Here is a 27,899-nt window from a genome sequence, read left to right as displayed (position 1 = left end):
TACAATTGAACTAAATCTTATAACTTATTCAATTCCATTGAATCATTAAATCAGACCAATATGGGTCCTTATGAAAATGTTAAATAGTGCCTTTTATTATTTCGAAAAAGCATCTACGGTTTTTAATAGTAATGTTAGTACATATACCAATAATAAATAAAATATGTCAATGACAAACATCTAAAATAAGTATAGCTAGCTTATGAGAATCCACAACAAAGTAAGATTTAAATGGTTTCATTTACTAACAATGATGTTATGTGTATCATTGAATACTCAAAATACAAACAAATGATTTACGCATAAATAAATAAAGCCAGAGATAAAAAAGAAATAAAAAATTTTAAACAATGCAGATAATACGAAATTTTATTTAAAGAGACGGAAAATTTTATAGACTCGTATGAATTTGAATGACAAATCGTGAATTAAATGTCTTATACCATTTGTTATGGTCAAGTAGACATGTCATCGACTTTTAAACAGCGCAACCGTTGCAGAAGCATATGTTTTTCACAACGGATAAAAAGTGTAAATATGACAGTAAATAAACCGGTAAAAACATAAAAATCCGTAAATCATCAATACGTGCTGATATTCATTTTTAAATGTTATATAAAGTAATGTGTTTTTATAGCAAAGAGAATCGTTCCAATCTTCCGAGAGTTACGCAACCATTTGAAAATGTAATTTTACCTAAACGCTATAAAATATGAGAATAAAAGCTACCTATTTTAAATTAATCTAGTATGTTTGATTATAGCTTCCGTGTGTCTGACCTTGAAAAGTAAAGATAAGAATATCGGGTTATTTTAAAACTCGTCGCGTTTTTCCGTGGCCCACGTAAATTTTTTACTAAAACTGCTTTATCTGTATGAACCGCCATCTAGCGCTGAGTAGTTTATACGTATGTACTTTAACTCCCTAAGTCACCCAGAGCTGGCGTTATTTTCTAGAATGAAATAATGGTATGTTTTGGTAGTTAAAATATATTAGGTTTTGTATCATGAACTTTATTATTATGTTGAATAAATTACCGAAACACTTATTCTGTAACTACTTGATACCGTTTTATCATATAATTTACTTGTAAATGTGTAATATTATCAAACCATTTCCTTAATATTTATATTTTTAAATGGTAAGTTATTTCGGGTGCATTCCGTAATATTCACCGTTCTTGAATTTATAAAACTATTATTCAGTCTTCTTAAGACATGTCAACTCTGCAATTAGGTCACGACCACTGCTTATGTTACGTTTATAGATACGAACATCACATATTCCTATTTTCAAATGACATTAATAAAGAAGATTCAATAATGTCATGATCTGTCAGTTTTCTCGTAAGTCTACGATTTCTTCAATAACTAAAAAAAAATATATTTTAATGATGTTTAATATAGAAAATCTATTTTATTCTGAACTTCTTAATGAATATGTTCATTTTCCACATCTATATTTTTAATCCATTCCGGTTATCTTTGTAAATAATCACTCAATAACATTAGAACTCCCAATACTTTATAAGTACACTTCCTTGAAAAAACATTCTTTTAATTTCTATAAAAGCTTTTATAAAACAAACATTGTTGTGAAGCCAGGTAGTTTGTCTACCTGGAGGCATCTATGTAATAATAATAGTGTTTTGTTCGTTGATTTTATTCTCTATATAAGATTCCGGCTACATAAAGACGGGTAGAATAATACAGAAAGCTTCCTTTTATTTGCAGGATAAAATATAAAATGTCTGCTATTTTATTTATTACGTGAAGTATTTATATTTGATATGCATAATTTTAAAAAATATAAGTTAAACTGACTGTCATATTTGGTTTGCTATACTCAATACTATTGAGTCAATAGCTTTTAAAGAAGATTGAAACGAGATGTACACATATAATATAATGTAAAATTATTTATAAATAAAGATGAAGTTAATTCTCGACTTTGTTTACCTTAACTGAATGTTTATATATAGTTTATATATAATGATACTTAGTTAATGACAGTATACATTTCCTGCACGAGCGGTTGACATTGACATCGTCTGCTTTCTCTTTTCGACGCTGAGTTGCCAAATTAAACAGGTAAAGTTAAAATGAGTCAACAATATTTTATATTACTTTTAAATCGTAATATTATTGTCTAAAAATCTTCTATAATATATATTAGTGTTCAATTATAATTTTTTTTAGATTTTTATTACTTGCAATAAAAGGATTTGTTTCTTTTCATAATAAATAATTATGTAACTTAACAAAATTACAAAGTGTCATATCAGTAGTTTTTTTAAAATGTCATTATCTGAGGCCTTATTATGATGTAATGATTCTTATGTGATGTTAAAAACATAAATCTGCCGACGTATATTGTACACAATCTATGAGATTGTATATATATATATATATATATTTATATATACGTATGTTTTCTCAATCAAACAGTATATATATATATTTATTATTTGAAACAAGATTAGAATTGACTTTAAAAAAAATAATGATCGGTAAAATTTCACTATTCATTTGTGAAACTTACACAAAACTAAAAACAGTTTTAAATTATTAACTTTCAACTATCTTTTTTTAAACTTATCGTGAAATGAAATCTAAATATAACACAAACGAAAGATTTAAATACACTTCGATAATCTACTAACGACAAATCTATGACACCAACGCGCGTTACAATCGAACGAAAAAAGAGTCCTGATTGTCCTGTGACAAATGCTTAAATGTCGTTCGAGTCTCTTCTACCCTCATATATTCCTAGAATATATATTTAACTGTCGAGCTTTAAACTTGTGGATTGCTTTATCCCCTTTTTAGGCGATGCTGGTAAACGAGCAGACGGCCTTCTTTATGGGCAGTAGTCATAAGTCACCGTTGCTAATGTGACAAACGATTATTCTGTAGAAAACAAGGGAATGATGTATTTAAAATTTTATCAAACCTCCTTTGAAAAGGGACATAGAATATTGTATATGTGATATTTGTCTATTATGTAACTTGTTTATGTAAAATATATTTGTTTATATAAGAACAAAGTCGTTTGGAAATATTGGTTTGTAGGTCATGAGGTTTGTGTGTCACAAAAGCTCTGTTAAAGGCAGTCTACCGATCAAAGCTACATTATGACACATTTCAAACGAATGTGGTCGAAGTTGCCATGAGTATTATGTGGCTACCACGTGTCTTATGTGGCAACTATTAGACGTCGTTGGAAGTAATAATATGCATCACTCAGGAGACTTACAACGACCATTAGGATCAATAGAGTCTTGTATAGTATATTGTATATAGAGGGACTTCGTGATCGGAAGTTTGTGGCTTTTACAAAAATTCGTTAGTTTAATAGATAATGGCTCTATGAATTTTGGTAATGAAATATATGTCGGTGATTCATCACATGGAGATATGCCATTTAATCATGTTCAAATAAGTTAGGCAAAATTTTAAAACCTCCTTTAAATTTTACAAGAAAATATAATACTATGTAAAAAAATCCACACCGTTGTAAAAAAGGACCACTGAACTCATGAACATAAGTAAAACAAAATTAGATACCATGTATATTTATTTGTGATGTTTTGTTTAAACTTTATTTCATAAAGTTTAAGAATTATAATAAATGTTATATTTCTTACGTAATGCAGCCGCCCACATAGTTATAGAGTTACCTCCTACAGTCCTACACTCCTCTAGAATCTAGATCATTTGACATCGTGAATGGACGTTGTTGATATCATTATCATTATCATCATCAGCCTATCGGAGCCCGCTGCTAAGCAAAGGCCTCTTCTCACATGGAGTAGGTTAGAGCATTAATCAACACGCATGCTCAAGACGGGTTGGCGATTTCAATCTTATAATTTGAAATTATAAGACCAGGTTTCCTCTCGACGTTTTCCTTCGCCGTCTGTCAGTGGTGTCTAAATACTCTAAGAAATTACATATGAAAAGATCACTTTGGTACTTGCCAGGTTTCGAACCCGCACCCTCACGTGTGATTGGCGGGATTTTAACATCCAGGCCACCACGACTGCGTTGTTTATATAGTGAGCTATAACTATATTGATGACTGCGAAGGACTGCTTTTTTTGTATACATCAGGTTTTTTTTGATAAATGTCTATAGATAATATAAAATCAGTAACTATTTATTTGAAAGAATATTGTTTTATTTTTTTGAAGAAACAGATTAAATTGTCATTGACAGATTAATTTGAAATAATTGTCATGAATTTTCGATAAAAGGATAAAATTATAACGTACAAGTTACACCTCGTTTCCCGACGGTATCTAAACTGAAAAAGCTTTAAATATTGCTACGGTATATAAGTTGTAGCATCTTTTACTTAAATTGTAAAAAAATATATCACTAATGAAGGAGCCATATTTTTGTCCTTGAATTTGATAAACAATGCTCAAATTAGACTTACCAATTTAATACCCTAATTCCAGGCCGCTGTAGATTTTGTTAACAATAGAATTGAGAGGTTTACAAATTACATTATATAATACATAGCAATTTATCATTTCATTTTCGATAAATTATTTGGCTGACAAACAGCTGCGATACAGAAATAAAAGATGTCGGGTTTAGCTAATTTGAATTTACGTTTAATTCTAAACGTTGAAGTATCGGCCACTAGTCGAAGTTACGTGAGCCAAGTAAACGGCAAAGAATTAAGTTTTTGATAACCAAATCTCATTCCAAGACACTGCAGAAGTATTTGATAACGTCCACAAATATGTATAGTGTATATATTATGCCCATTGGATCTTTACTATAGATATTATTATTACGTTGGTAATAATTCCTTGGAATGTTCTGAATAATCTTATAAGAAAACTATAAATATGTATTTTTAATGACCTTTAAAATTTACTATGGCGGATTCGAAATTTGAATTCTAGGATTAATAAAAAAAAATACGGCCGCTCAAAACGGTTTAATTGCGGTTAAGAAAATTATTTATCAAGTCAAGCTTTTAATAAAAAAAAATAATAATCATAAAGACCGTGACATTTTATATGTATCACATATAATTTTGACAATTTTAAAATATTCTCCTTACCTTAAACATAGAGACCTGTTTGAGGTAAGAATTCTAAAAAGAGGAAGTAAAAAGTTAGTATACTTCTTAGTTATAAATCGACAATTATCTGTCTATGAAAGACAAATAATTTAAGAGTAATCATAAAATACTTTGGTGTTGTTATTTTATTTTATATAAGAACACAAAGTCGAGATTATTCTAACTTCTTCTAAGAAGTAATTAGATCCTTGGAACATTAACGTTAAGAAGGTTAAGTTCTTTATAAATCGGAATAAAATATTTTCTTGATTTTTTATATGACGATAAAATTTTCCTAAAAATATCCTTTGTAAATTAAATGCTAACCGCCGCGCCGGTTTCATAATTTTTATTGATTGTTTAATGTGCGACAATTCAATTTTTTTGCAACATTTACGTCCACAATAATATTTTAATATACATCTATGTATTTATTCAGTGTTTACTACCAGTTTTGTAAAATTTTCTTTTAAATACATTTGCAGTTTAATATAGGTAACTATTTTTTAAATAAATATGGAATTAAAATAGTTAGGGATACTTAGACGTTTTTGTTGTAATTTATTTGATTATTACCATTAATTTTAGGAAACAAACAGTGTCTTTGTGTCCGTATATAGTGAAAAAGATTTTCTCATAGAATACGCTGCTTTTCCCACGAGTTTTTTTAAAAAAAGGATACAAACTCACAAATCCTTGACAATAATGACTGCCATTTATAAGTGAGTCCATAAATTTTATCTCAAAACAAAACAAATTCTTCCAAAAACAGCTCAGAGACATAAACATATTGCCATTGTAGCCGTATTTGTATTGTCATTGCCTTATTTAATTTTATCTTCTTCAAGCAAGTGCTAATAAAATTATCTACTATATCTGCTATATCTAATCTGCTATAATATTAAGATGTCAGCTATGTTTTTTATTTTTTTTTTTATATATCCGGAAGGCGGAAGACAGACCGAGTATGTATCAAGCATTTGTGAAAACATTGTTATTTTGAAATCATGGACTTTGATATACATACATACTATATATATAGCACTTCAGAGTTCATGATGTCAAAAACTCAAAACAACATAAATATATATATATATATTATATATTATATATATATATGATTAATCTAAATATATTAATCACAACCACGACCTTTAGCACATAATATATTTCCTTAACAATTTTATTAAAATCATCATCCTCGTTAGTGTTACGCCATCATTAAGACGATGGGCTCATTCGATGATGACGCCATCAAATAAAACTTCGATACGCTTACTATGAGTTTGTTATGTTGAACTACATACATAGCGTTTCTATTTTTAAATCAAAGTAAGTTTATGAAGAAACGAAACGAACTTGTCTTAAGGAAATAGAATTGATTTTAGATTGATGTGTAACTACAGTATTATTTAGATTTTAACAATTAATATTTTTTTTATTAATAAGATACCATATTATAAGGCTAGGAATGTTAAATTAACAGAATCCTAACGGGACAAACCAGCGAAAATTTTAAAGAAATTAGGAATAAATGAGTCGGCAATTGGTGGGCTGAATTAGACCATTAACGTTGATTTTGAATATAAGTTGAAAGCATAATTATACATAAATTATTAATAAATAACCGATATGCAATTAAGTATCCAAAAAATCATTTTTTTTTATATGTGGCAGAATGAAATATAGCTTTTTCGTCTGCGTTATTAAAAAAAAAATACTAATAACTTACAAATGTACATAAATAAAATAAAATAAATTACTTCATATTTGTGGGAATCTATTGTAGTCAATGTTGGATTGTCATTATCATTTTTGGTTATGTTCAAACTAATATTTAAATAATAATATTGCTGTCTGTGTTCATTAACAATTTCTTTTTTTTAATTCTCGTCGAACTTTCTCAAAACGTAACATTTTATCTCTTAGGAGTATGATTATAAGATTTTATAATGATATTTTCGAGCACGAATGCCTTTTTCTTATACCTGTTTACTTTTGGATGTTGTGCTTTTTAACATATTTTATCTATTTTATTTACAGTTTACTTAAATTATATAGGTAATATTGTTTTTGTAGGTAGGTACACGTTGTTTAATTGTGAATCTAAAAGACGGGTGTTATAAGTTTGCGTGTACGTTTGTCCGTGTGTTTGCGTATTATTGTTATTATTTATTAGATCGTAATTATCAAATTAATGCATTGATGTCGATGCGTTTTCTATATTTGCCGGTTTCCTTGGAGTGGTTTTATGGTGTGTTTGGTTAATATTGGTCCAGCACTCAGAGTATCAGTCTTCCATAATGATTGTTGCATATTTGGTGTAGATTAAGTGCTTCGCGCGTGCCTTTATAATCGTGGAGTGATAATGAATGCGTTCAGGCTTTTTTTTATTTAATATTTTTTTTATTAATCCATAATAAACAATTCTCTGGGTAGATTTCAGCAAAAAATATTGGATTTGTAGATATTTTTATCCATATCCATAAAATTTATTTCATTTGAAATTTCTAACTTTTTGAAATTTTAATGTTTGGTGTCCCATCAATTACAATTTGCAATACATTTATCTAGCGTTTGTTCAAATACATATTTGAGTATATTGCCTAATATGAGAGAACAAACATTCATGCTTACAAAATTAACTATGAATTATCAAAGCGTTAAGTATGTTAGTCGGCAACTCTCTCTTTTACTTCATATATTCAGATTGGTTGCAAAAAGTAATAGAGTTGTGATAAATATTAAAAATAGATAGAATTATATAACTCTTTTCTCCTTTTTATGTATATGTAGATAAAATCTACGAGTTATTAATAGTAATAAATAATATTAGTTGAAATTATTGTTCAATTCCTTTTTATTATAATAAAATGGCTTTTAAAGAATTTTATAGTTTAAAGTTGAACCTAAACCGCTATGACGCTATGACGTAGCGGAATATTGTACAACACTATTCGTTACGTACTAAAATGTCGAAAGAAAGTGACCGAGTCGCGAGCGTCAGTCGAATACACGCAGCCGATGGGACGGCTGTATGCTACATAGAATGGTGTATGTTTGAAAAGTGTTTTAATAATAATATTAAAAATGGATTTATTAAGTGAAGCGAGTAATGGACCGAGGGTGCTCACAGCTAGACATATTTCTGATATACCACCGGAAATAAATCATCCGATAAATACAACCCTATTGTGTCATACATATAGCCTGCAGCCGGATTTTGCTTCATATACCGCAGGTATTATAGTTATTGTGAAATATAGTCATGATAATATACTTTTTGGGTTTAAAGTATCAATGATTAATTAAGATCAAAAATAATAATGCTTATAATTTTGTTCAATTAAATATTTATGTTAAAGTATATATATAAGTAGAATTATAGACTAATAAGAAAGTTGTATGAATTAAATAAGGGTCATAAAATATAATTATACGTGTATGTATATGGTAATGCCAAAGAACTACCATGACCTACGCAAGTCAGTAGTTTCTTCACCAAACTTATATTCCAGTATTTCCTATTTCGTGTTCCGGAAGTCATTTTTTTTTATAACTGCGGTATTCCATATGTTTTAGTATAATTTTATTATTATTTTTACAAAATGTTTTGTGTGATATATAACAATTATATAAATAACATCCTTATAAGGATTATTGGAATCATCAAGGAAAATATTTTAATAAACTATTAGTGTGGGATTAAATTTCAATGAATTTAATGATTCATCATTAGTTTCATGCATATAGTTCATACTCTTCAATTTTTTTCATAAAAACCGCTTCACAGATTATATTATATAAATTCACAAATTCCGTTTCTATATTTATTTCATATTCAATTAATTTTCGTATTATAATATGCCAACCAATAACACATCTGGTTGCCAGATCGATGTATATAAAAAAAAATGTCTATAATTTAAATTTTAACAGCTTAATTCGAAGTTTTTATTATGAAATATAATATCCAGTTTAACCTTTTAAAATTTTACTTAACTGTCCCCTAACCTTTATACTTGTCTTGATAGAAATTATTAGTGTAAATATATACTTAAATATCTTTGATTTGCAGCCAAGACTATGCTACATACATATTATAACAAATTTATTTAAATAACAAAAAGAAACATAACAAATGAAACTAATATTTTTCGGATAAACTACGCGGATTTTTATTATTTAAAACCTACATAATCCCGACGTTTCGGTTACTTTTCAGCAACCGTGATCACGGGCAGACGAGATGTGGCCATCCAACGAAACGACGGAATTATGTAGTTTTTTAAATAATAAAAATCCGCGCAGTTTATCCGAAAAATATTAGCTTCATTTAAATGAATAAAACTCAAAAAAAAAAATCATAACATTCTAACAAATAAATAATTCACGAATTAAAATGAATGCTTGTAAACAAAATTTGTTACTAAATCGTATTATGTTCTCATCAGTTTATGTCGCCTTGAAATTGATTAAACGGTTCAAGTAAGTCTTGCCATTGCTAATTAAAAGCAGACATCATATATACCTCTTGTAACACTAGTAGATTATCAAGGAATAAAGTACGTGTTTTAAAAGTTTTTTTTTTTTATTTGTCGCCTTCCCTAGCACGCAATACGATTACTGAACACTTTATAATCGTGAGAAAATCTTTTGGGATAATAATCACGATCTTTGTAACGCAGACATTTTATATTTATCTAACACTCGACTTCAACCCAATTATAGCTAATTAAGTAAAGTATCTGCATTACAAACCCATCAATAAAATATATTGTTTAACAATAAAATTATTGATTTATGTTAAATTTCATCGTTTATTTAAAACTTCATTTACATTAAACCTCATTTTGCAGTTCTCAAATCAAACGCATATGTTATTTGGTCGCTTGGATTGTTGGTGGTTTTGATAATATGTGTAATGTACGTGGTAACGTTGCGATCTGCGTTACGACATTGGAAGGACTCGAAAACCAGTGCAGCTATCGTCCTGGCTGTATATCCGGTAAGTTCACTAAAGAGTTTATCTTATTTATATAAAGAGTTTAGAATATATATTAGAAAAACATTTTTACTTAATTTTTTAGGTTGCAATCTTATTATTTATGTCGTACATACGCGGAGGGCTTACAAAAATCTATAAGTTTAGCTGAATGTTTATAATCTTTAACACTTGTAATATTGAATGGTATTGACTATAAATAGACTGCTTTTAAGTTTTGAGGATTATAAATTGATCTGTAACTGACTTAGAAATTTATCGGTTTAATTTACTAATTCGTAATCAAATTTTTAATGAATTAAAATTGAAAAATTACAGTTGTTAACATTACATTCAACTAATGAAGTGTAAACCCTTTTTGAGATACTAAATTTTACTTTAAAATTTTATTAAGTATTATTTTTTACGAAGCCCTACTTTGACAGACTTAAAATATATGAAATTCTAATATTTGTACTAACCGTTGAACACTCGTCCTGCTATGTTCAAGTGAGTGGTGTTACACAAATCGACATTAAGTTGTTTCGCAAGTTGTTGGGAACTCCACTTTATAATAGCCAACGTGAAACGTCAACAATATATTAAATTGTAAACAGTAGTTTTTATTCTGTAAGGACTAAGGAGTATTATTATTATTTTTCTGCTATGGCTTCATTCGCACTAATGAGTATCATTATTTAAAAAAAATAAGGCACCCACAATTGTCATGTCAGGTCAGTCACCGCCCTTATAAAGAGTTTATGGTTATTAAAGTTCGGATTTTAAAAAAGTATGCTTCTTTTTTTTAATTCGCTTTCAGTCTTTTCCTCCAGTCTTTCGAGCCGTCGACGTTTATCCATGTTTAATGATTTCCACGCTCTAATTATATTGCACACCATCGACGTCTTCTTTAAAGATTTAACTTGTTTGAATTTTTTATTTTATTTCGTTAGACTACTATTTAGCAACAAAATATAAGTAGGTCAGTATTGTGTATATTATTTGACTGACTCTATCTTGTTGATAGCTCTCCTTCTTTGATTTTTATTGTAACCAATATATGGATAATTAAATAATTTATGTTTCAAAAGTATGTATAATGAGTTATTATACAATTACATTACTAACGGGTAAATACTTAAATAGAAGTATTTTCGTTAACAGATGAGTCCTCTTTTTTTAAATACATACCTAATGACGTAAAATAAAAAAGTATTACTTAAATAGGAAAATTAATATTTCTTGTTTGACTGTATAGATATATACCTGTTATATATGTTATATAATAAATGTTGCATCCGCTTTTTACTTACTTGGAGTTCTGTCTTATGTATTGTGAAATAGTCTTGACCTTTAACTATCACCGATTGTTTTTAAAAAAAACTAATCACCCTTTTTATGCCAAACAATTTATTTACAGTAGAAGGTAATTCTGAGTTTGGTTTCTGTGTAGGTAATCCTAGATATTTGGATGGATTAAAGATACTTCAGCACAATCTTAAGAGGAATTTAAACAAAATAATTAAAAAAAGACTTGCATTTTTTTTATTAATGTGATTTTGATAATAATGATACTAATATATTATAAAAAATAGCAAATTAAATGATCTGGTCTATTAAAATCTTGCTATCATATTCAGGTGGTAATTTTGAAATGGGAATGATAGTGATAAATCTATAGTATACTAGATTTAAATTATAAATTTTAATGTATGTCTGCTTATGAGAATACGAAATACGGAATGAATTTATAGAAGAGTATCCTTAATACTTTTGCATTGGGACACCGACGCGTGCGAAGTTTTGTGAATGAAAAAACTTGAAACGCTCCGTACGTAATTTGACAATGCAAAACCAGTAATAAGTATACAAAGAACAATTTCCGCCAACGTACTTGTTACAGGTTAAGCTATTGTTCGCAAGATAGTTTAATACCTCGTGTTGATGAACTGTTTATAATATCTTACGTAATGAATTCTTAATTCTATATTATTTTTGTTCAGTGTCTCTTATTTTACATTTTTTTTTAATGTAATTATAGTTGGTGGCTTCAGCCGCTTTTCTTGTGACGGTGGTGCCTCGAGCCTGTATTCTGGCCGAAGCAATCGCGCAAGAGGCAGTAATGGTGGCCATGTACCACTTCTACTTCATGGTAATCGCAGAGAGCGGTGGGGTTAACCAACTTGTTAGGTAATGTTTGTAATCACTTCATTATGGCATTTAGTTCATGCTTAAACTTTATACGTTCTAAATTAAGCTCCTTTTTCAGAAACAATATTATAATAAAAAATAGTGCGTGGAGTCCCTCCGCGCGGAAGAAGTGAAACTTCGTAATGTGGAAATGAAAATAGGAAGGGGTAGAAATTGATATTTACTGAACTCATATTGTTTCTTTAAGACAAACTTTATAAGCATTGCTTACAATCCCCAATTGACCCACCTGTTTACTATCGCTCCGTCTCTTTCTATTCTTTTTGGCCAGGAACGTTGAAAGTATAACGCAACCTTGTTGGAAGTCGCATTAGAAGTTTCATTTCAAACATAAATTAAATATTTCTTATAGTTTTTTTATTTTATTTTATTAAAAAAAGATTTTTTATTTTCATGACATATTTTTTATATTCAAGACGTTCTGAAGGATCTCGGTTGGAAACCAGAGTGTTGCCATGCTGTTGTTGGCCTTGTTGTATTCTGCCTCGCCCTCAAGTACAAAAGTAAGCAATAAATTTTTAATTAATTCCTAATTTTTTTTTTGATGTCCGATTTTATGCTTATTACTATAAGTAATAATGGAAAGGAAAATAGTTCGTAATTTTAAAAGATTTATAATGGATATGAATTACAAAGAATGACTCATAATTAATCGGGTGATATTTTTACTTTTCTGTTAATTTAAAAATAATTGAGCATTTTCTAACTGGCTAGGAAAGTGAAGTTTGAAAACGACTATAACAAATTGCTTTCAACAATATCATCATCGAAATGTAATGAAAGATAGTGCTGTAATTAAAGTTAATTTCTTTGACAAATTGACGTATTTTCCTGCACCCACTGTTATTAAGCAGTAAACGCTTTATTTCAGTGCAATTAGCTTTTAATTGAAAATTTAATTGCTAGTTAATATAAAAGAAATAAACTGCTAAAACCTCTTGTACTCACATTATTATTAGTGTGGTAAAGAATATACATACATATATATATATATAAGTATATATAGATGTTTTATTTTCTATTGCAGGAAGAGTTTGACGTGGTTGAGGTATCTGGTGCTTCAGATGCCAGTCATTCAAGCTTTTATATACGTCATTATCCTCATACTTTGGGCCGAAGACATGGTAGGCTCGCTTTTAAAGTTTTAGATATGAAAAAGTTCTCTGAAATCTTTTTTTTATCATATAAGCACGTAAATTTATTTCAAAAACAGTAATGATTTTAATGGTTAAAAAAAAAAATCTAAATAAAAATGTATGCTGGCAACACTGTGAGCTTGACGAATCGGAAAACATTTAAATCACATAATGAAAAAAATCTTTACTTATATTAAAGGTTAATAATAAATAACGAAATATGAATAATCAAAACGAAATTTTCTCGATTCCATTTTTAAAGATATGAATTCAAAATGTAAAAGAGAAGTAACGGCAAAAATAAGAAGCCGTCAGTAAAATTATCTATACTTGTCATGACATGTCATTAAAATTAATCTTATGTCGATCTGTATGTACTTCTATTTGGCTGGGATAATCCTTTAAACAGTTTCAAAATTTAAATTAAATTTTCAATTAATGGTAAAATCAAAACCCGCTGTTAATTTTTTCAACGCGGGAGCAGATTTTATGCCTCGGCTATGCATTGTGAGTATTTAATTGATTCAAGAATGAAAATAGAACATCGATTCTGGAAATACGCTATGTAGGAGACAACTGAATGCAAAAGCTCGTTTGGGACTTTAATAGATAAAAGAGAATATCTTTTTTATGTTATTGTAATGATATCGTAAAATTGTAAGACCACTTTGATCTATGGACAGGGGAATATTCTTATGAAGAAAAAACTAAATGTATGAAAAAATTACAAGTTATGTGAAGACACCAAAGAGATTTTGATATAAAGAGAAAGAGATTTATTTCGTCTTTGCAACATAGCATACTTACGGGCGATTTATTAGTCAATATTGCCTGAACCATGCCGTTTTGTAAATGTTTTAAACAAAAATTATTTATTAAAATTCTAAAACTTTGATATAAATTTTTCTATAATAAAATGTAACTCGTGCGTTGCCATATTTACTTCTATATCATTTAAGGAATGATGCATTAAAATCACTGTAATATGACGGTTCCTTAAAGAATTAAAGACAAAGAGCGGATTTTTTCCTGGTAATATTAAAAAATATGAGACAGAATAAAACAAACTTATTTTGCATTCGCAAATAAAATCCTACATCTGAAACCTATTTCTGACGATAACAAACAACAACAAAATTACCAATGGGGATCGGTCCTGCCGTTGAGGCGCGACGGCGTGTCCGAGGAAAATAGGTATTACCCGCGACTCTATCTGTGTAAAAAATCCAAAAATAAAGAAAAAATTTGAGCGCCGGATGCGCCCCGTCTTCCACTCGCGCATGATAACGCCCAATTCCGGTATCGGGACTCGAGATCAGGGTAAAAAGTAGTCAAGTTACTCCTTACTACCTTAGCTATTTGTCAATAAAAGTCCCGTCTAAATCGGGCCCGCCATTTCAGAGATTATTCAGACAAAAACTGTAATATTTATATATATACTCACATGCATGTAGTAAAAAAGGTTATTTGAATGTTACAAACAGACGTATAGATAAGTAGATACAGTAAAACTTATAATAAATTATTTAATACATGTAATGTTTTAAAACATCGTATTTGAATTCATTAATTTTATAAAATATAAAACTTTTTTATCTTGGGTAAGACACATATTATTTTGGTGTTTTTAAAATTTATCAGTATCATATAAATCAAAGTAATTTTTCGTGACGAAGTAGGCTAAACAAAGGTTTCTAAGGTGAATACGTTTTTTTTCCAGATGCTATATTTGAATAGTCTTATCTATATAATACCGTTCGTAGCAGCGTCGATTCTGTCCGGAGTGTGGGGGGTGATCATGTGCATTAAGACAGCGGAGGCGGTGGGTGCTAAACCTAAACCTAGGTTCTTAGCCCTTCAACTCGTCCTCATCATAGTCAAACTACAGTGGGGCATAACGAAAATGTTGCCAGGAATGCTTAAATTACCCTGTCATACGGCATTACATCCTTCCGTATTTGTTAATTGTAAGTTATGAATATATATTAAATAAAATTATTGAAATTTTACAGGTTGTGTCAAAATTAAACGACATTTTTATTGTTTCAGTGGTACAGAGTATCGTTATGATGCTGGAAATGCTTTTGCTCTCTATTTGGGCCTATCGATTGTATAGTGTTCCACCGGGTAAAGACGCTGATAGAGTTCAACATATAGTGGTCGCCGTGCTTGAGGACAGCCTTAGCACTAGTGACAAAACTAAAGAGGATAAGAGTTGAAATATAATATTTGTAACAGTAAATTAATTTGTTCAAATGACAATTTATATAATTTTATTGTGTTGTGATGTATATAAACTTCAATAAGTTACCATTAGCGCCATATTTTTGTTTATTTTTGTTTTAATTTTTATCATATACTTTTAGTTTTAAAAACTACATCGAGCAAAGTACCTGATTTTCTGTGTCTGTGTTTTGATTTATTGAATAAAGATAAGAGGTTAATTATTATAATGTTTTATTTATTTTATAATCATATGTCAGCATGCATTAACAATAGTCTATTCTACAAATATGTATTATTCGTTTGAGTTTTCGTCGTTTTGCGACATGTCCTCGGTATCTTCGGAGGGCGTGCCGGATCGCGAGTGCTCAGATCCATATATGTTGTGGAGTTCTTCTAATTTGTAATTTATTCTCACGCCTTTTGTAGCTGTTTTGTTAACTTTCTTTACGAGTGATTTTGTTTGTTCTTCCAATCTTTTTAGTCGAAGGTCACGTGCTGCGAAGCGAGCTTCGTGATCTATTTCTCGTGAAGACGAAGGTTCTTCTGTACTTGTAGACGGTTTGCTCTCGGTATCTGAATCGGGACTATCAACTTTGTTTGATTCGTTTGAATTGTATTCCTCCAGTGCCGCTTTATTGGGATTGCGTAAGTTGTCTAATTTAGCAATCATTTCATCACCAACAGTGAGAGTGTTGGACATATTTTCCAACACCGAGGAGCATCCTTGTTCTAAATTACTTAGTCGTTTATCTTTCAACTCTAATCTCTCGTTTTGTTTTCTTACATTTTCTAAAATAACTTTAAAATCAACATGACTATTTTCCGTGAGTTGTTCTAATTCAGAAGTATTTACAATATTTTTTGTAGAATCTGATATTGTTCCATCGATATCATTATTTTGGAAATCTATGTTTTGAGACGTCGAGGGTAGATTTATATTAATCATATTATCTTCAGGATCAATGACCTTATCCACTAAATGGCTTTTTCCAAGTATATTCTCTCTATTTTCATGGATTTGTTGATATTTTTCTATATCGTGTATATTTGGCGCGGGATCAATTGCCCCATCAATATTGATAGACGGTCCTGAAGATGCAGTATCTATGTTTTCGCCATGAATATCAGTTGTTAACTTTAAGCAAGAATCGTTAACTATATCAGGAATTTCATCTTCCGTTTCGTCGCATAGTTTCTCTTTACATAAACTCTCGCTGTTCATTGAATCTGATGCATCGCAATCGATGTTATCATCGTGTGTATCAAGAGGTAACTCTGCTACGTCAAGCATATCACTAACCGGATCTTCTCTTTCTGCGGCCAGATTAAAATCTGCACTCGAGTCGATAATGGTTTCGAATGATTTCTTAAATTTCTTCTTACATTTCACTTTCGGTTCCGCGTATTCACTTTCATCGTTTGACTCTGAAGATTCGTCCGATGGTCGTTCGTCACTGTATCCACTTTCAGCTGAGTTAGTTAATGATTGTAGGTCAGGTTTTAATTTTCTGTTTGAAAATTCCGTACGCAGTTTTCTCCAATCTTTTTCGGACTGCGTGTTCTTTTCGCGTGCCTGTTCCCATTTTTCACGACAGTATTCTAGTTCTTCTTTCAGTTCGTTAAGTAGTTTTCTCTTTTGTTGCAGTTCATACTTTAGGATTTTTTCATGTGTGTGCAACTGATGATGATGACGTCGTAGTCTCCCAACAACGTGCCAAGTTTTACTGAGTTCATTGGTAACGAGACACAACCTTTTCTCCTGTTCACCTAAACGTGACTCTAGATGTGTATTTAATTGCTTCATTCTGTTAACTTCTTTAATTAACGCCAGCTTTTCGAGTATCAAATCCTGTGTAAAGGAATTGCACAATGATAATTCACTGTAAAAATACATAGCAAAAGATCGTAAGCAAAATTGGCTGTATTTCAAAAGTCGTAACAAATATTCTATTTTTATTTTAATGCAAATTGTTGATCATGAACTTATTTTTGTTATCTTAAAGCATTAATATAGTGAGTCACAGATTTTAAGAAACAATTACCTTTAATCTAATATAAGTTTGACTAACGCTTGGCACAAGTACGGGACCCGACTTCGTTTGTACCGACTTGTAACATGTAGTCACTTTCTCGGATGTATTGCTATCTGCTTCACTTTGGTGACTCAATAGTTCGGATAGGACGCGCCAGACTTTTGGAAGGTTTTGGACTATTTCTTCAGGTGTAGTAGTGAAAGAAGAAATTACGTCTAAAACAAAAAAAACGTATTATAAAGGTGGTTTATCCAAATTACTCAGAAAGTAATTAAAGACAATCAAAATAAAATCCACTGGGAAATCACCTCTTTCATCAGATTTTTCATCGACACTCTTATTATCACTTTCTTCAATTTGGCTCACAATTTCCAACAGGAGTTTTGGAAGCTCTGATGATAATTCTGAACTGTTCTCTTTTCCAGCCATATGCGTAAGGATACCATGATTTTCTTCAAGACGAGAAATTAGTTTATCTAAATCTTGTTTATTTTTGTAGCCTAAAAGTACCTGCGAAAACAACTGTAAATTTTTCCATTAAAAGGAAGAATTATTCTTGAAAGACTTTTATTTCATAATAAAGGTAAGGACGTTAACGCACATACCTTATTCACAGCCAACATTTCAGCTTTTATGCCTCTTGTTTCTTCTTGACAAGATGCTATTACATTATTTTTATCTCCGATTGTCTCTCCTAACGTAGCTACTTCAGATTCTAGCTTTTCTACCTTACTTGTGAGGTTTTTAGATCTACAAGAACGAATAAATAGCACAATTCAATAGAATTTGTTGAGGTTAAATTGATTATATATATTTTAACTATTGTTTATTTAACTCACTTATTAATTTCAACTTCTAGAAGTACTTTGTGTTCCTCGTTTTCTCTTACAAGTGCTTGTCTTGTAACTTCAGCCAATCGGGCTCGCTCTTCATACAGACCACGCAATGTGCGTATATTTTGCAACTGCCTTTCGTATTCCTTTCGTAAATCAGTAGATAGCACACTTGTCTCTCTATCAGCCAAAGATTGTTCAATTTCGCTGAGTTTATTTTTTAGCTATAAATAAAAAAATAAGTATCAACGAACGATATAATAAACATTTCCCTTTGCAAACTTAGACTTTAGATAAATCACCGCAATTTTGGCCACGAGATTCTATGTCTATAATAGATGACGTAAGTTTTTAATTGACGTTAATAACTTGATTAATGTACTCAGTGATCGAAGAATAATAATTTATTGAATAAGTATTGTCCTATTTATTAAACAAAGCGATCCGATGTTTTGGCGTTCGGTCAAACCAATGTGCCAACGCCGTGCATTTCGGTTTATGACCGATGGAGCAAACTTGAATGCAGGTCGTTGCCTTTATTTCATTACTTACATTTACGGAATCTTAGAGATTCTCACTCCTTATAAGGATAAAATAGGTAAGTAAACATTTTTGTTAATATGATTGCGAAATATCTGCATTGAAAACATTGAGCTAAAAGCGCCTTGATTTAAAACATAGTCCATTAACAGGTATGTATTTAATAGCGGCCAATTTTTGTGATAAAACGTAGCGATCAAATTTATAACTGTCTTGATCTCATTAAATCAGTACAAACAGTAAAAATATTAATTAGGAAATAAATATTTAAGAACCTATATAAAATACGAATTTAGAATATTTTCTGTTGTAGACTTAGTAAAAAAATGTATTAATTCAAATAAAAGAACAATAATTCTTCTCAAAATAGAACTTCTTAGTTCTTACTATTAATTAAACCTAGAAAATGAAGAATTAATGAGAAAAGTCCATTGATTTAGTTATTGCAAAATAACAGTGTACATAATATTTTACATTAATCCGAAATCAAAGGTCTATTTTTCATTGCCAATTATTATAGTCCATGAGAAATTTCTATATCGTTTTATATCATTAATTGAGAATGTAAAATATAACTTACTTCATTGAGTTGTTCCTCACGAAGATTAATCATCGTCTTACTGACATTTATTACTTCTTTGAGAGCTTTTACTTGCTTAATGGATTCAGTATTTTGTTCACTTAAATCTGCGATATTAGAATACGCTGATTGTAGGGCGTTGTTAGATTTAGCTAGATCACAACGTAGTAAGTTGTTGTTTGTTTTTAAGCTTTCGATTTCTTTCTTCATTTCAGAAATAGAACTTGCGATGTAAGAATCCTCATCGGCACTGTCGAGTTTTTCCGGAATTTCAATATTATTTTTCACAAGTAATTCTCTAAGCATTTTATTTTTCTCGCATAAATTTATGTGTGTCATCTTTTCTTCGCTTAATTTTATTTCTAAATTCTTCTTTTCAGTTCTATGTCGGTCTAATATTGCTCTTCTTTGTTCACGTTTAGTGTCCAATTGCTTTCTGAATTCATTCATATCTTCATCCCGTCTTCTATTTACAGTTTCCTCGTTATCACTGATAGAATCATGGAATTGTTCGTCCACGGAATCATCGTTAACATGTAATGTATTAACGTCTTCCATCAATTCACTTTCGCTTTCACGTCTTGTTGGAGCGTTTGCAGCGTCAGTCGATGCACTGAACACGTTCCCCATATCGGAGGATCTTTATACTTAATAAACAAATTAAAACGTATACGTATTGCCGATAATACTTTTAATAAGACAAAGGCGAGCGATCAGAATTACTGTGAGTTCCCGAAATAGATCTACCGTCAGTACCAGACGTGTGGTGACGCCTAAAGTATGTACCGTATTGCCGACCGAAGCTTCTTTTTGAAGGGAAATCTCGGAGAATAATTTATTTTTATCGCGTTATTTCTGACGTGAATATATTAAATAAGCGTGAAATAATTTATACTATCAGTATAAATTAATCTTTCTTATCATTAAGTTACTGCAAATTATGTCAATTTTTTGCAACTCAGGTTTGGGGATTAAAAAAAATATCGAATTTTGGGCTTAACCTAAATTTTTATTTGAAGGAATAATTCCATGTATTTTTTACATTTGATGGCGTTCATATATTTTTTTGTTTTTGTAGTAGATTTTAAGTTATTCTTTAAGAGCTGGCATTCTTAAACATAATTTCTTCATTGTCTTCACGATTGTATTACTATGAAGACTTGGCCATTGTCCTTAGAATTAAGATAAATAAATAAAGAAATAAATAATTTATAATCTTTACTTAGATTTCCTTTAGAGAAATAGCACAAAATAGTAGCAATCGATGATCTAGGGAAACAGATAATTATAAGAAAATTTATGAATGAAGTGATTATTTCACAAAAATATATATATGTGTACAATTTATATAACTGGTTATCTTTGTTGATAACACTTTAATGTGTCTATTTAAGACAAAACTGGGTACTGTTTTCTAAAATGTCGAACTTCCAGGACTAGATAGGCAGAAAACTCTTTAATTATAGGAAAATAAGGTTCCATATTTAGGTGATATAGAATTTTTAAGTCATCGAAAGTCCATGCTTTCGGAATGATAAAATTACAAATTTTGTGAGGAATTCTTTTTAAACTCTATATGCCTTTTAAGCTCAGGTCATTGTAATTAAAAAAATACTTTCAAAAGTGAAAACTTAATTTATGCCTTACACTATAGAAAAAAGTATACGAAAGTGTTTTTAAAAACTTTGGTTTGAATTTGATTATCTTCTTTGACTTGTCAAAAAAGTGTTCTGCATAGTCACAACTCACACCGTTTAGAGAGAAAATAGGGGAAGTCAAAGGGGCGGATACGAGCACGCTAGTATTTATTGCAGAAGGATAATTTAAAAACCATAGAAATGAAAAAAATAAAAAAATATGTATATTCTATACATCTATTTTGTTAAAATTAAGTGGAATATTATAAAAGTGGTTAAGTATGCGCCTGTATTTAAATTTTATGTATATGAAGGTCAGTAAGGAGATCATTGAATCATATTTCGCAATTACATAAAAAATTCTTTATAACCCATTTTATAAAACCAAAAATTTTTATATAGGTTGTTGTTAGAGAACTTATGTGATAAAACGTAATGAAATTTTGATTTTAGAAGGCATTTGTCTTTAGGAAGTACTTATGAATTATGATTTAACTAAAACTACAAGTGTAAAATGTAATAGAAAATAAAACCGTATACCATAATGTTATTCAGCGTTTATGAAGTTATATATTGTCTATGAAAAATAAAAATTTTCATGCCTTTTTATTATTTTATCAAATTATAATAAACATATATCATTTCCTTCAGAAATACTGCTCAAATATTCTCAAGTATTTGACTTTACGTCTAAAATGTTTGTTTGACTTAACAAGAACACAGCTAGATTATCTATGAAAAACGTCAATAATGTCAAATCGTCATTTACGTTTCTGCGAGAAATTCGCGTCGTGTTAGAAAATTGGGATTTCCAATAGTTACTTTTATTTTTTTTTCAATATACATATACTCTTATTGTATTTCAATAAGTTTTTAGAATTAAATATGAACATTAATTGCACTTTTCAGATGGTTGAGTCTTAGAAAGTTCTAAATTGAAGTAAATATTCATATTATGTGTCCCGATTGATTTTTATTTTATTTTTTAAACAGTGGCTTATTGATAACAATAGCTGTTTATAATCACTTTTGCGTGTGACGTGGCTGTTTATATATAAAATTGGACTTGTCATAATGTGAAATGTGATTTAGAATTATTTCATAAGTGATGGACGAAATCATAAAGAATTCCCCTTGTAAGGTAAAAATCTGGCGATGTTTTTGTAGTCTAGAAATACAATCTCTACAAAGAATGATCTTATTACTTTCGTGTTAGTTCTATGACTATTTATTTAGAACTATCTTTAATCTATTCTCTTGGAATGATGCAATATTTTTTTCTAAACTGTTTTCTACATTTTTGTACAATAATTATTGAACATTTATGAAAATTTTTTACTACTGAAACTAGCCATCAATTCATCAAGGGGAGCCTTATTTGTAAGAAACAAATAGTACTCATATTGCTACTAAATTATCACATTTTAGTGTTATTGTTTAGCAATTTATTTAAAGTAGAATTTAATATCATGCTTCAGACATTAGACCATGTAGGATTGGAAATTTATAAACAGTAAAAATTATGCACATCGCTTTTCTTTTTTTGTTTGCCTGATATTCTTGTCAATGGATAGGTGGTGGGTGTTATTGTTTTTTTTAATTTTTTTGCACATAATTGGTAGGAATGTAGTGCTGGTGAGGTACAGTTGCACAAAGAGGTGGACCATTTACGGCAACACCTCGCAGACAGAGATGAACAATTTGTAGCTCTAGAGACAGAGTACTTCAAATGTACGTCTAGAGTTAATGATTTGGAAGAACAGGTAGCAACCTGGACGGAGAAGTATGAAAGGTGAGCTGCAAATATTTTATAAAAATCACAATTTAATTTTTTTTTTTCAACTAAGGAAATCTTCACATCTATGGTGAAGTGAAAAAATTTGAATGCAAAATTGATATCGACAAATCATAAAACACTTAGGCAACTAACAGACAGTGCTATTGTGTAACTTACCGATATTTTTTATCTTTTATATAAAAATATAACACAAGCTTGTAAATGTATTTATAAATAAAAAAAAGACTATGTAAAATATCATACATTCAATTCAGGTCTTCTTCTTTATTTCATTTTATACTTTTAATTTTTTACTAAATCTTCTATACGCCTTATCGACTCGATTGTTTTATTACAATAGCGAAATATTTGCATAAGAAAAATACAATTTCAGATTATATGATTCACACAAAAGGGTGCAGAAGTTGAATCAGGTTCTTGAGGATAAATTGCTTCAAATGGTTGACAAAATGAAAAGTGAGAAAAGCCAGCTGACAAAAGATATAGCAACATTATCAGTGAGGTTGGCTGAATCTAAACATAATTACAGCATGCTGCAAAAAGAAAATGTATGATATAAGAGGTTTTTATAATTCGGATTTTATTATTTTATACTTATATATATATATATGTGTGTGTGTGTGATATATTTACAGGAGAGATATAAAAACGATATGAATCTTGCGATTCAGTTGTTGCAGTGCAAACCGGACAACTTTGTATCTCAAAAACTTGATAATGTAAGTTGCTAGATATTGTTTTGGTTGTTATCATTATTTGTTACATAGAACTATAACATATCTCTTGTTTCACACAGCTTCCTATAGACACACAAGCGAGGGTGTCACAGTATGTGATGTCTAAAGCACCTAAACCGGTAAACCAGACAAAGAATGGTAACGATCTTGATACATTTGATGCTAGCGAGTATGAATTCAATATATCAGCGTCACTCATGTCAAAAATACTTGAAGACAGTATCCAGGACTCGGTCACAAAACATTGTGATACGTGCACTTGCTCGAAATCTCAGAATAAACCGTTTTGTTATAACGAAAGTTACTACACAGTGTCCACACAGACAATACAGAGTGGTGATCTGAGTAACACACTGTGTCTGAACTGTAACGCTGAAATTAAATCTCTACATTCAGCTTTGAGCATAAGAAGCAACACTCCGCCAGCTATAAGACACGTCAATGAGAAAATTGTCAACGAAAAACCAGCCTACAACCCCGGGTATATCATACCTCAGCTCACAGTAAAACCGGACATCAGGGACCCGGCTATAAAGAAACCAAACAATATCATAAATGACGCGATTAAAAACGAAGGAATGACAAAACTAGATGTGAATAGAAAGAACGATGTTCTATACAAAGTTGAAGACGATTTCAAAATTCGTGCCAACAGTGTGACTACGGAACCGGCGGTTCACCATAAACTGTGCGATCGCACCAAAACCTCAATATCTAGTATTAAGAGTAGCATCCAAAGTGTAGGCAATGAAGATTTGCTAGTTAGGGAAGCGTCAAATTCCAAAGAAACAAACAATAAGATTCCAATAGATATGAATATGAAGAAAAGCTCTCATGGTTCTATGGGCGCTGGTAGTGTGACATCCTCTGTAGCCAAATCCACAGTCAGCACGCACAAGTCCAATACCCACGTGGGTCCGGGGCCAAGATTTTGTCATTTGCGTATGCAAGCCGGTTCTAAAAATATTTTGTTGGACAACGCTGAACCGGACGTCCCGCCGGTTTTATATCGACGTCAGAGCAAATGTAACGATAACTCGCTGTTCAAAGATCTGAACGATCTGAATGAATTAGATAATTTTATAGATTTAGAAAAGAACGATGAGGAGACTAAGAGGATTCTTAAAAATGATAACATAGTGGTCGAAAGCACTCTGATTGATGTCCACGTTGACAATAATAATAAAGAATCCAACGCATCCGTAAAAAGCACTCCAATAAACCCAGTACTGCTGAACGTCTCTTCCTCCCCGTTGCAACCGCAAAAGACTCACAACTTCTCAAATACTTCCGACAATAAAAACACCTCGCAGATAGGTAGCCAAAATAACACTTCCGATATTGATCTACTCAATGATTTCAATTTAGAGAATAGCTTCTCCCGAAATAACAATAGCAATAGCGAGTCCACGACGAAACCAGACTTTCTGTCGCCCACCGACAACAAGGACATCAAAATTTTTAATTTCGATAAATACGAACAGAGCAAAGTAACGGGATCGTTTCCAAGGACTCTAAATAAAATCGAAATGTCCCAGCTGCATTCCATGGAGAACACTAAAATATCCAAAGATTTCCCACCGATCGATGGGGAACTGGAAAAAAATGACACTGCCAAATCATCAACTATACAGAATATTGTCAACGTTTATCCCAATTTGACGCAAACACATTTGAAGGCTAACGACAGCAAGAAAGCCTTTACAAATGAACAAAGCACAAGTTCACTTTCAAGCGACGACAGCGCTGCGCTATTACAAAAGCAACAATTACTCAGAGTCGCTGAATGGGTCGAGAAGAACTTGGAACAGCAGAACAATCTTAACGATCCCTTAGAAGACGATTGCTCGTTGGCAAATCGCATGCTGAGAAGGGAGAGCAAAATAAACAGATTGACAGAAACTCTCAATGAACTGGCGTTGAACATGCCCCATCCAGTCACCAAGTTCGCGAAATCCTTTTCCCGGGACCCGCGTAACAATTGGCCGCATAACGCAGCCAGTCAGAGCTTAAACCAAGAAAAAACAAATAAAAATAACTCCAGCAATACTAAAATCGTCAATAAATTGGTGAAAGAGACAATTTTTCCGGTTGAAGTCGGAGACGAAACTGTCACAGAGATAAGTGAAAACACGCAGAACAATCACGCAATATCCATAGACGTGGGCAAAGAGCTACGAGACGTCCTTAAGACTAAGGGCGAGAAGGAAATATCTCCGGAAGATCTGGCCAGGATGGAGTACAATGTAAAGAAATTTCTGTTAAGTGGACCCTGTTGGGTAAACAACGCTTCGTCGGGGCGCAGTCGACGCACAAGCAGCAAAACTGAGACTGATGTATAATTCCATTGTTAAGGTTAATATAATATAATACAAATGTTACGATTAACATTCCTTATATACGTTTGGTAGCTTACGTTTCGTGTCGTTCATTTGTAGCTAGCGTATGTTCTAAAGCTAATGTCAAATTTGACGAATTTAATTCCAAATTTAAGTTGTGATAATCCCAAGCACAATAAAAAAAGAACATTTAAAATTTTTATGCAATATAGTAGGCGGTAATATTTTTTGTCTATGGTCTTAATGTCATTCTAGTCTAATTGATGTATTTATTTGTATCTATGGTCGTGATAGATCGCTTGTTGGCTGTTAATGTTATAACGAAATACAATTCATGTGCTCCTGCCGTTCGTGTACCGTCTTATTATTAAATCCGTAATAATATATACTATTTATATATGAAGCTGGCCGACGAGACCATGTCCTCGTCGCATCCTCACAAGTATTATAACGCATTGGAGTTTGTGATAAATATATGAATAGTTCACGTATGTACAAATTTATCTAGCACCGATGTACTTCGTTAACATTTAATATAGTCGTCTAGTCTTTCGTGGTGTTCCGTAGGATTTGGTTCGTTTGAACACTTTAATGTCAAATATTGACGTTTTATAGTTTGACATTATGTTTTATATGAATGTTTAAAAATTTATTGTATTGAATCCATACAGCTTTACATTTGATTTTTCTCTTTTATTTCTTCTATTCTTTTCTGTTTAACACGTATCTTTCTTAATTGTATACTTTCTTAATGCGAATTACGATTACATAAAACGAATCTATATTTTGTGAAGATTATACCCTAAGACAATGTCAAATAATCGTTTTTGAAACGTCAAATTAATTTATGTCACTGTCAAATAAAAAACCAGATCCTACAGAGTTGTAAAACGTCATAAAACCGCTATTCTAGTGATGTCCTCATCTATATTATATAAATAAATTGATTCCGTCGATTGTTTAAATTAAATCTATAGCTAGATAGTCACGGAGTAATGCTACGCTTGTGCTTTCACTGAGGACGCAATATTTTAATAGCATCTTTTAACCGTTTTGTGCATGTCCTTTATATGAATGGAGTATATTTTTGAAATAGTTAGACCAATAAATATATAATTGTAATCCGTTTGTCTGTCTGGTGAAGCACAATGTTATGTAAGTTTTATATTTTGTATGTGTGTATTATTTTTTCTATAGGCGTTCGTTTATTGTTTAGAATATTATGTGTGGGGATTGTGTGTTATGAAATAAATGTTATTGAATGTATCCAATGATATAGTCTGAAATCATACATAGTACTTATATTTTTGACTAATTTGTTGTGTTCAACCCTAGCGCGAGTTTGTATAGGCAACTCGACACCGACAGTTTTACGGTTTCTCATTATCGGCGATAGGCTTTATATCGGATGTTCTGAAGCGACCGAGTTTAAACCGTCGATGTCTGCGTCGATTATAAAAATTCGCACTAAAGTTATCGCATTCAGTTATAGGAAATTTTATTTATATAAAACACAATATATGTCCCTTTTCGTACCTTGTTCGGTTTTTGAGTGAGATTTTATATAATTGCCATTACACTGTTGATTTTTTTTTTTTTGTTAATCTTATATAGAAAATAGGTTTTTGAAGATCTGCTTGCTGAAGTCACGTAAGAATGCTGTCTGGTAACTAGTATGCTTCGGCGTTGATGTAAACGTGTTTATTTAATAAATACATGGCGATATATACATTATTTGATTTCATAAACCTATTCTGACTATG

The 27,899-nt window shown here is 30.8% G+C and overlaps 3 protein-coding genes across 4 annotated transcripts; 2 read left to right on the top strand and 1 right to left on the bottom strand.

Annotated features, from left to right (window-relative positions):
* Nucleotides 1-8,078: 8,078 nt before the first annotated feature.
* Nucleotides 8,079-15,860, top strand: LOC116770973 (organic solute transporter alpha-like protein). The gene is made up of 7 exons (XM_032662628.2): nt 8,079-8,323; nt 9,942-10,090; nt 12,108-12,256; nt 12,694-12,780; nt 13,305-13,401; nt 15,134-15,380; nt 15,463-15,860. Exons 1-7 carry the CDS (start codon nt 8,173-8,175, stop codon nt 15,630-15,632), a joined length of 1,050 nt encoding a protein of 349 aa, XP_032518519.2. The 5' UTR covers nt 8,079-8,172; the 3' UTR covers nt 15,633-15,860.
* LOC116770971 (paramyosin) lies at nt 15,854-20,409 on the bottom strand. The gene is made up of 6 exons (XM_032662626.2): nt 19,626-20,409; nt 18,512-18,729; nt 18,278-18,422; nt 17,981-18,194; nt 17,682-17,887; nt 15,854-17,488 (listed from the first exon to the last, which is right to left on the bottom strand). Exons 1-6 carry the CDS (start codon nt 20,253-20,255, stop codon nt 15,932-15,934), a joined length of 2,970 nt encoding a protein of 989 aa, XP_032518517.2. The 5' UTR covers nt 20,256-20,409; the 3' UTR covers nt 15,854-15,931.
* Nucleotides 20,410-22,035: 1,626 nt separating this feature from the next.
* Nucleotides 22,036-27,863, top strand: LOC116770543 (probable serine/threonine-protein kinase DDB_G0278901). Of its 2 annotated transcripts, none has more exons than XM_061520879.1 (5): nt 22,036-22,202; nt 22,885-23,054; nt 23,434-23,608; nt 23,696-23,779; nt 23,857-27,863. In XM_061520879.1, exons 3-5 carry the CDS (start codon nt 23,498-23,500, stop codon nt 26,137-26,139), a joined length of 2,478 nt encoding a protein of 825 aa, XP_061376863.1. In that variant the 5' UTR covers nt 22,036-22,202; nt 22,885-23,054; nt 23,434-23,497; the 3' UTR covers nt 26,140-27,863. The 2 variants fall into 2 exon arrangements, with proteins under 2 accessions (XP_061376863.1, XP_032517953.2); XM_032662062.2 differs by lacking the exon at nt 22,036-22,202 and adding an exon at nt 22,209-22,403.
* The last annotated feature ends 36 nt before the right edge of the window (nt 27,864-27,899 follow it).

Source organism: Danaus plexippus, chromosome 7 (assembly GCF_018135715.1).
Source record: "Danaus plexippus chromosome 7, MEX_DaPlex, whole genome shotgun sequence".
Classification (NCBI taxonomy): Eukaryota; Metazoa; Arthropoda; class Insecta; order Lepidoptera; family Nymphalidae; genus Danaus; species Danaus plexippus.
This window is presented reverse-complemented; position numbering and strand designations above follow the sequence as displayed.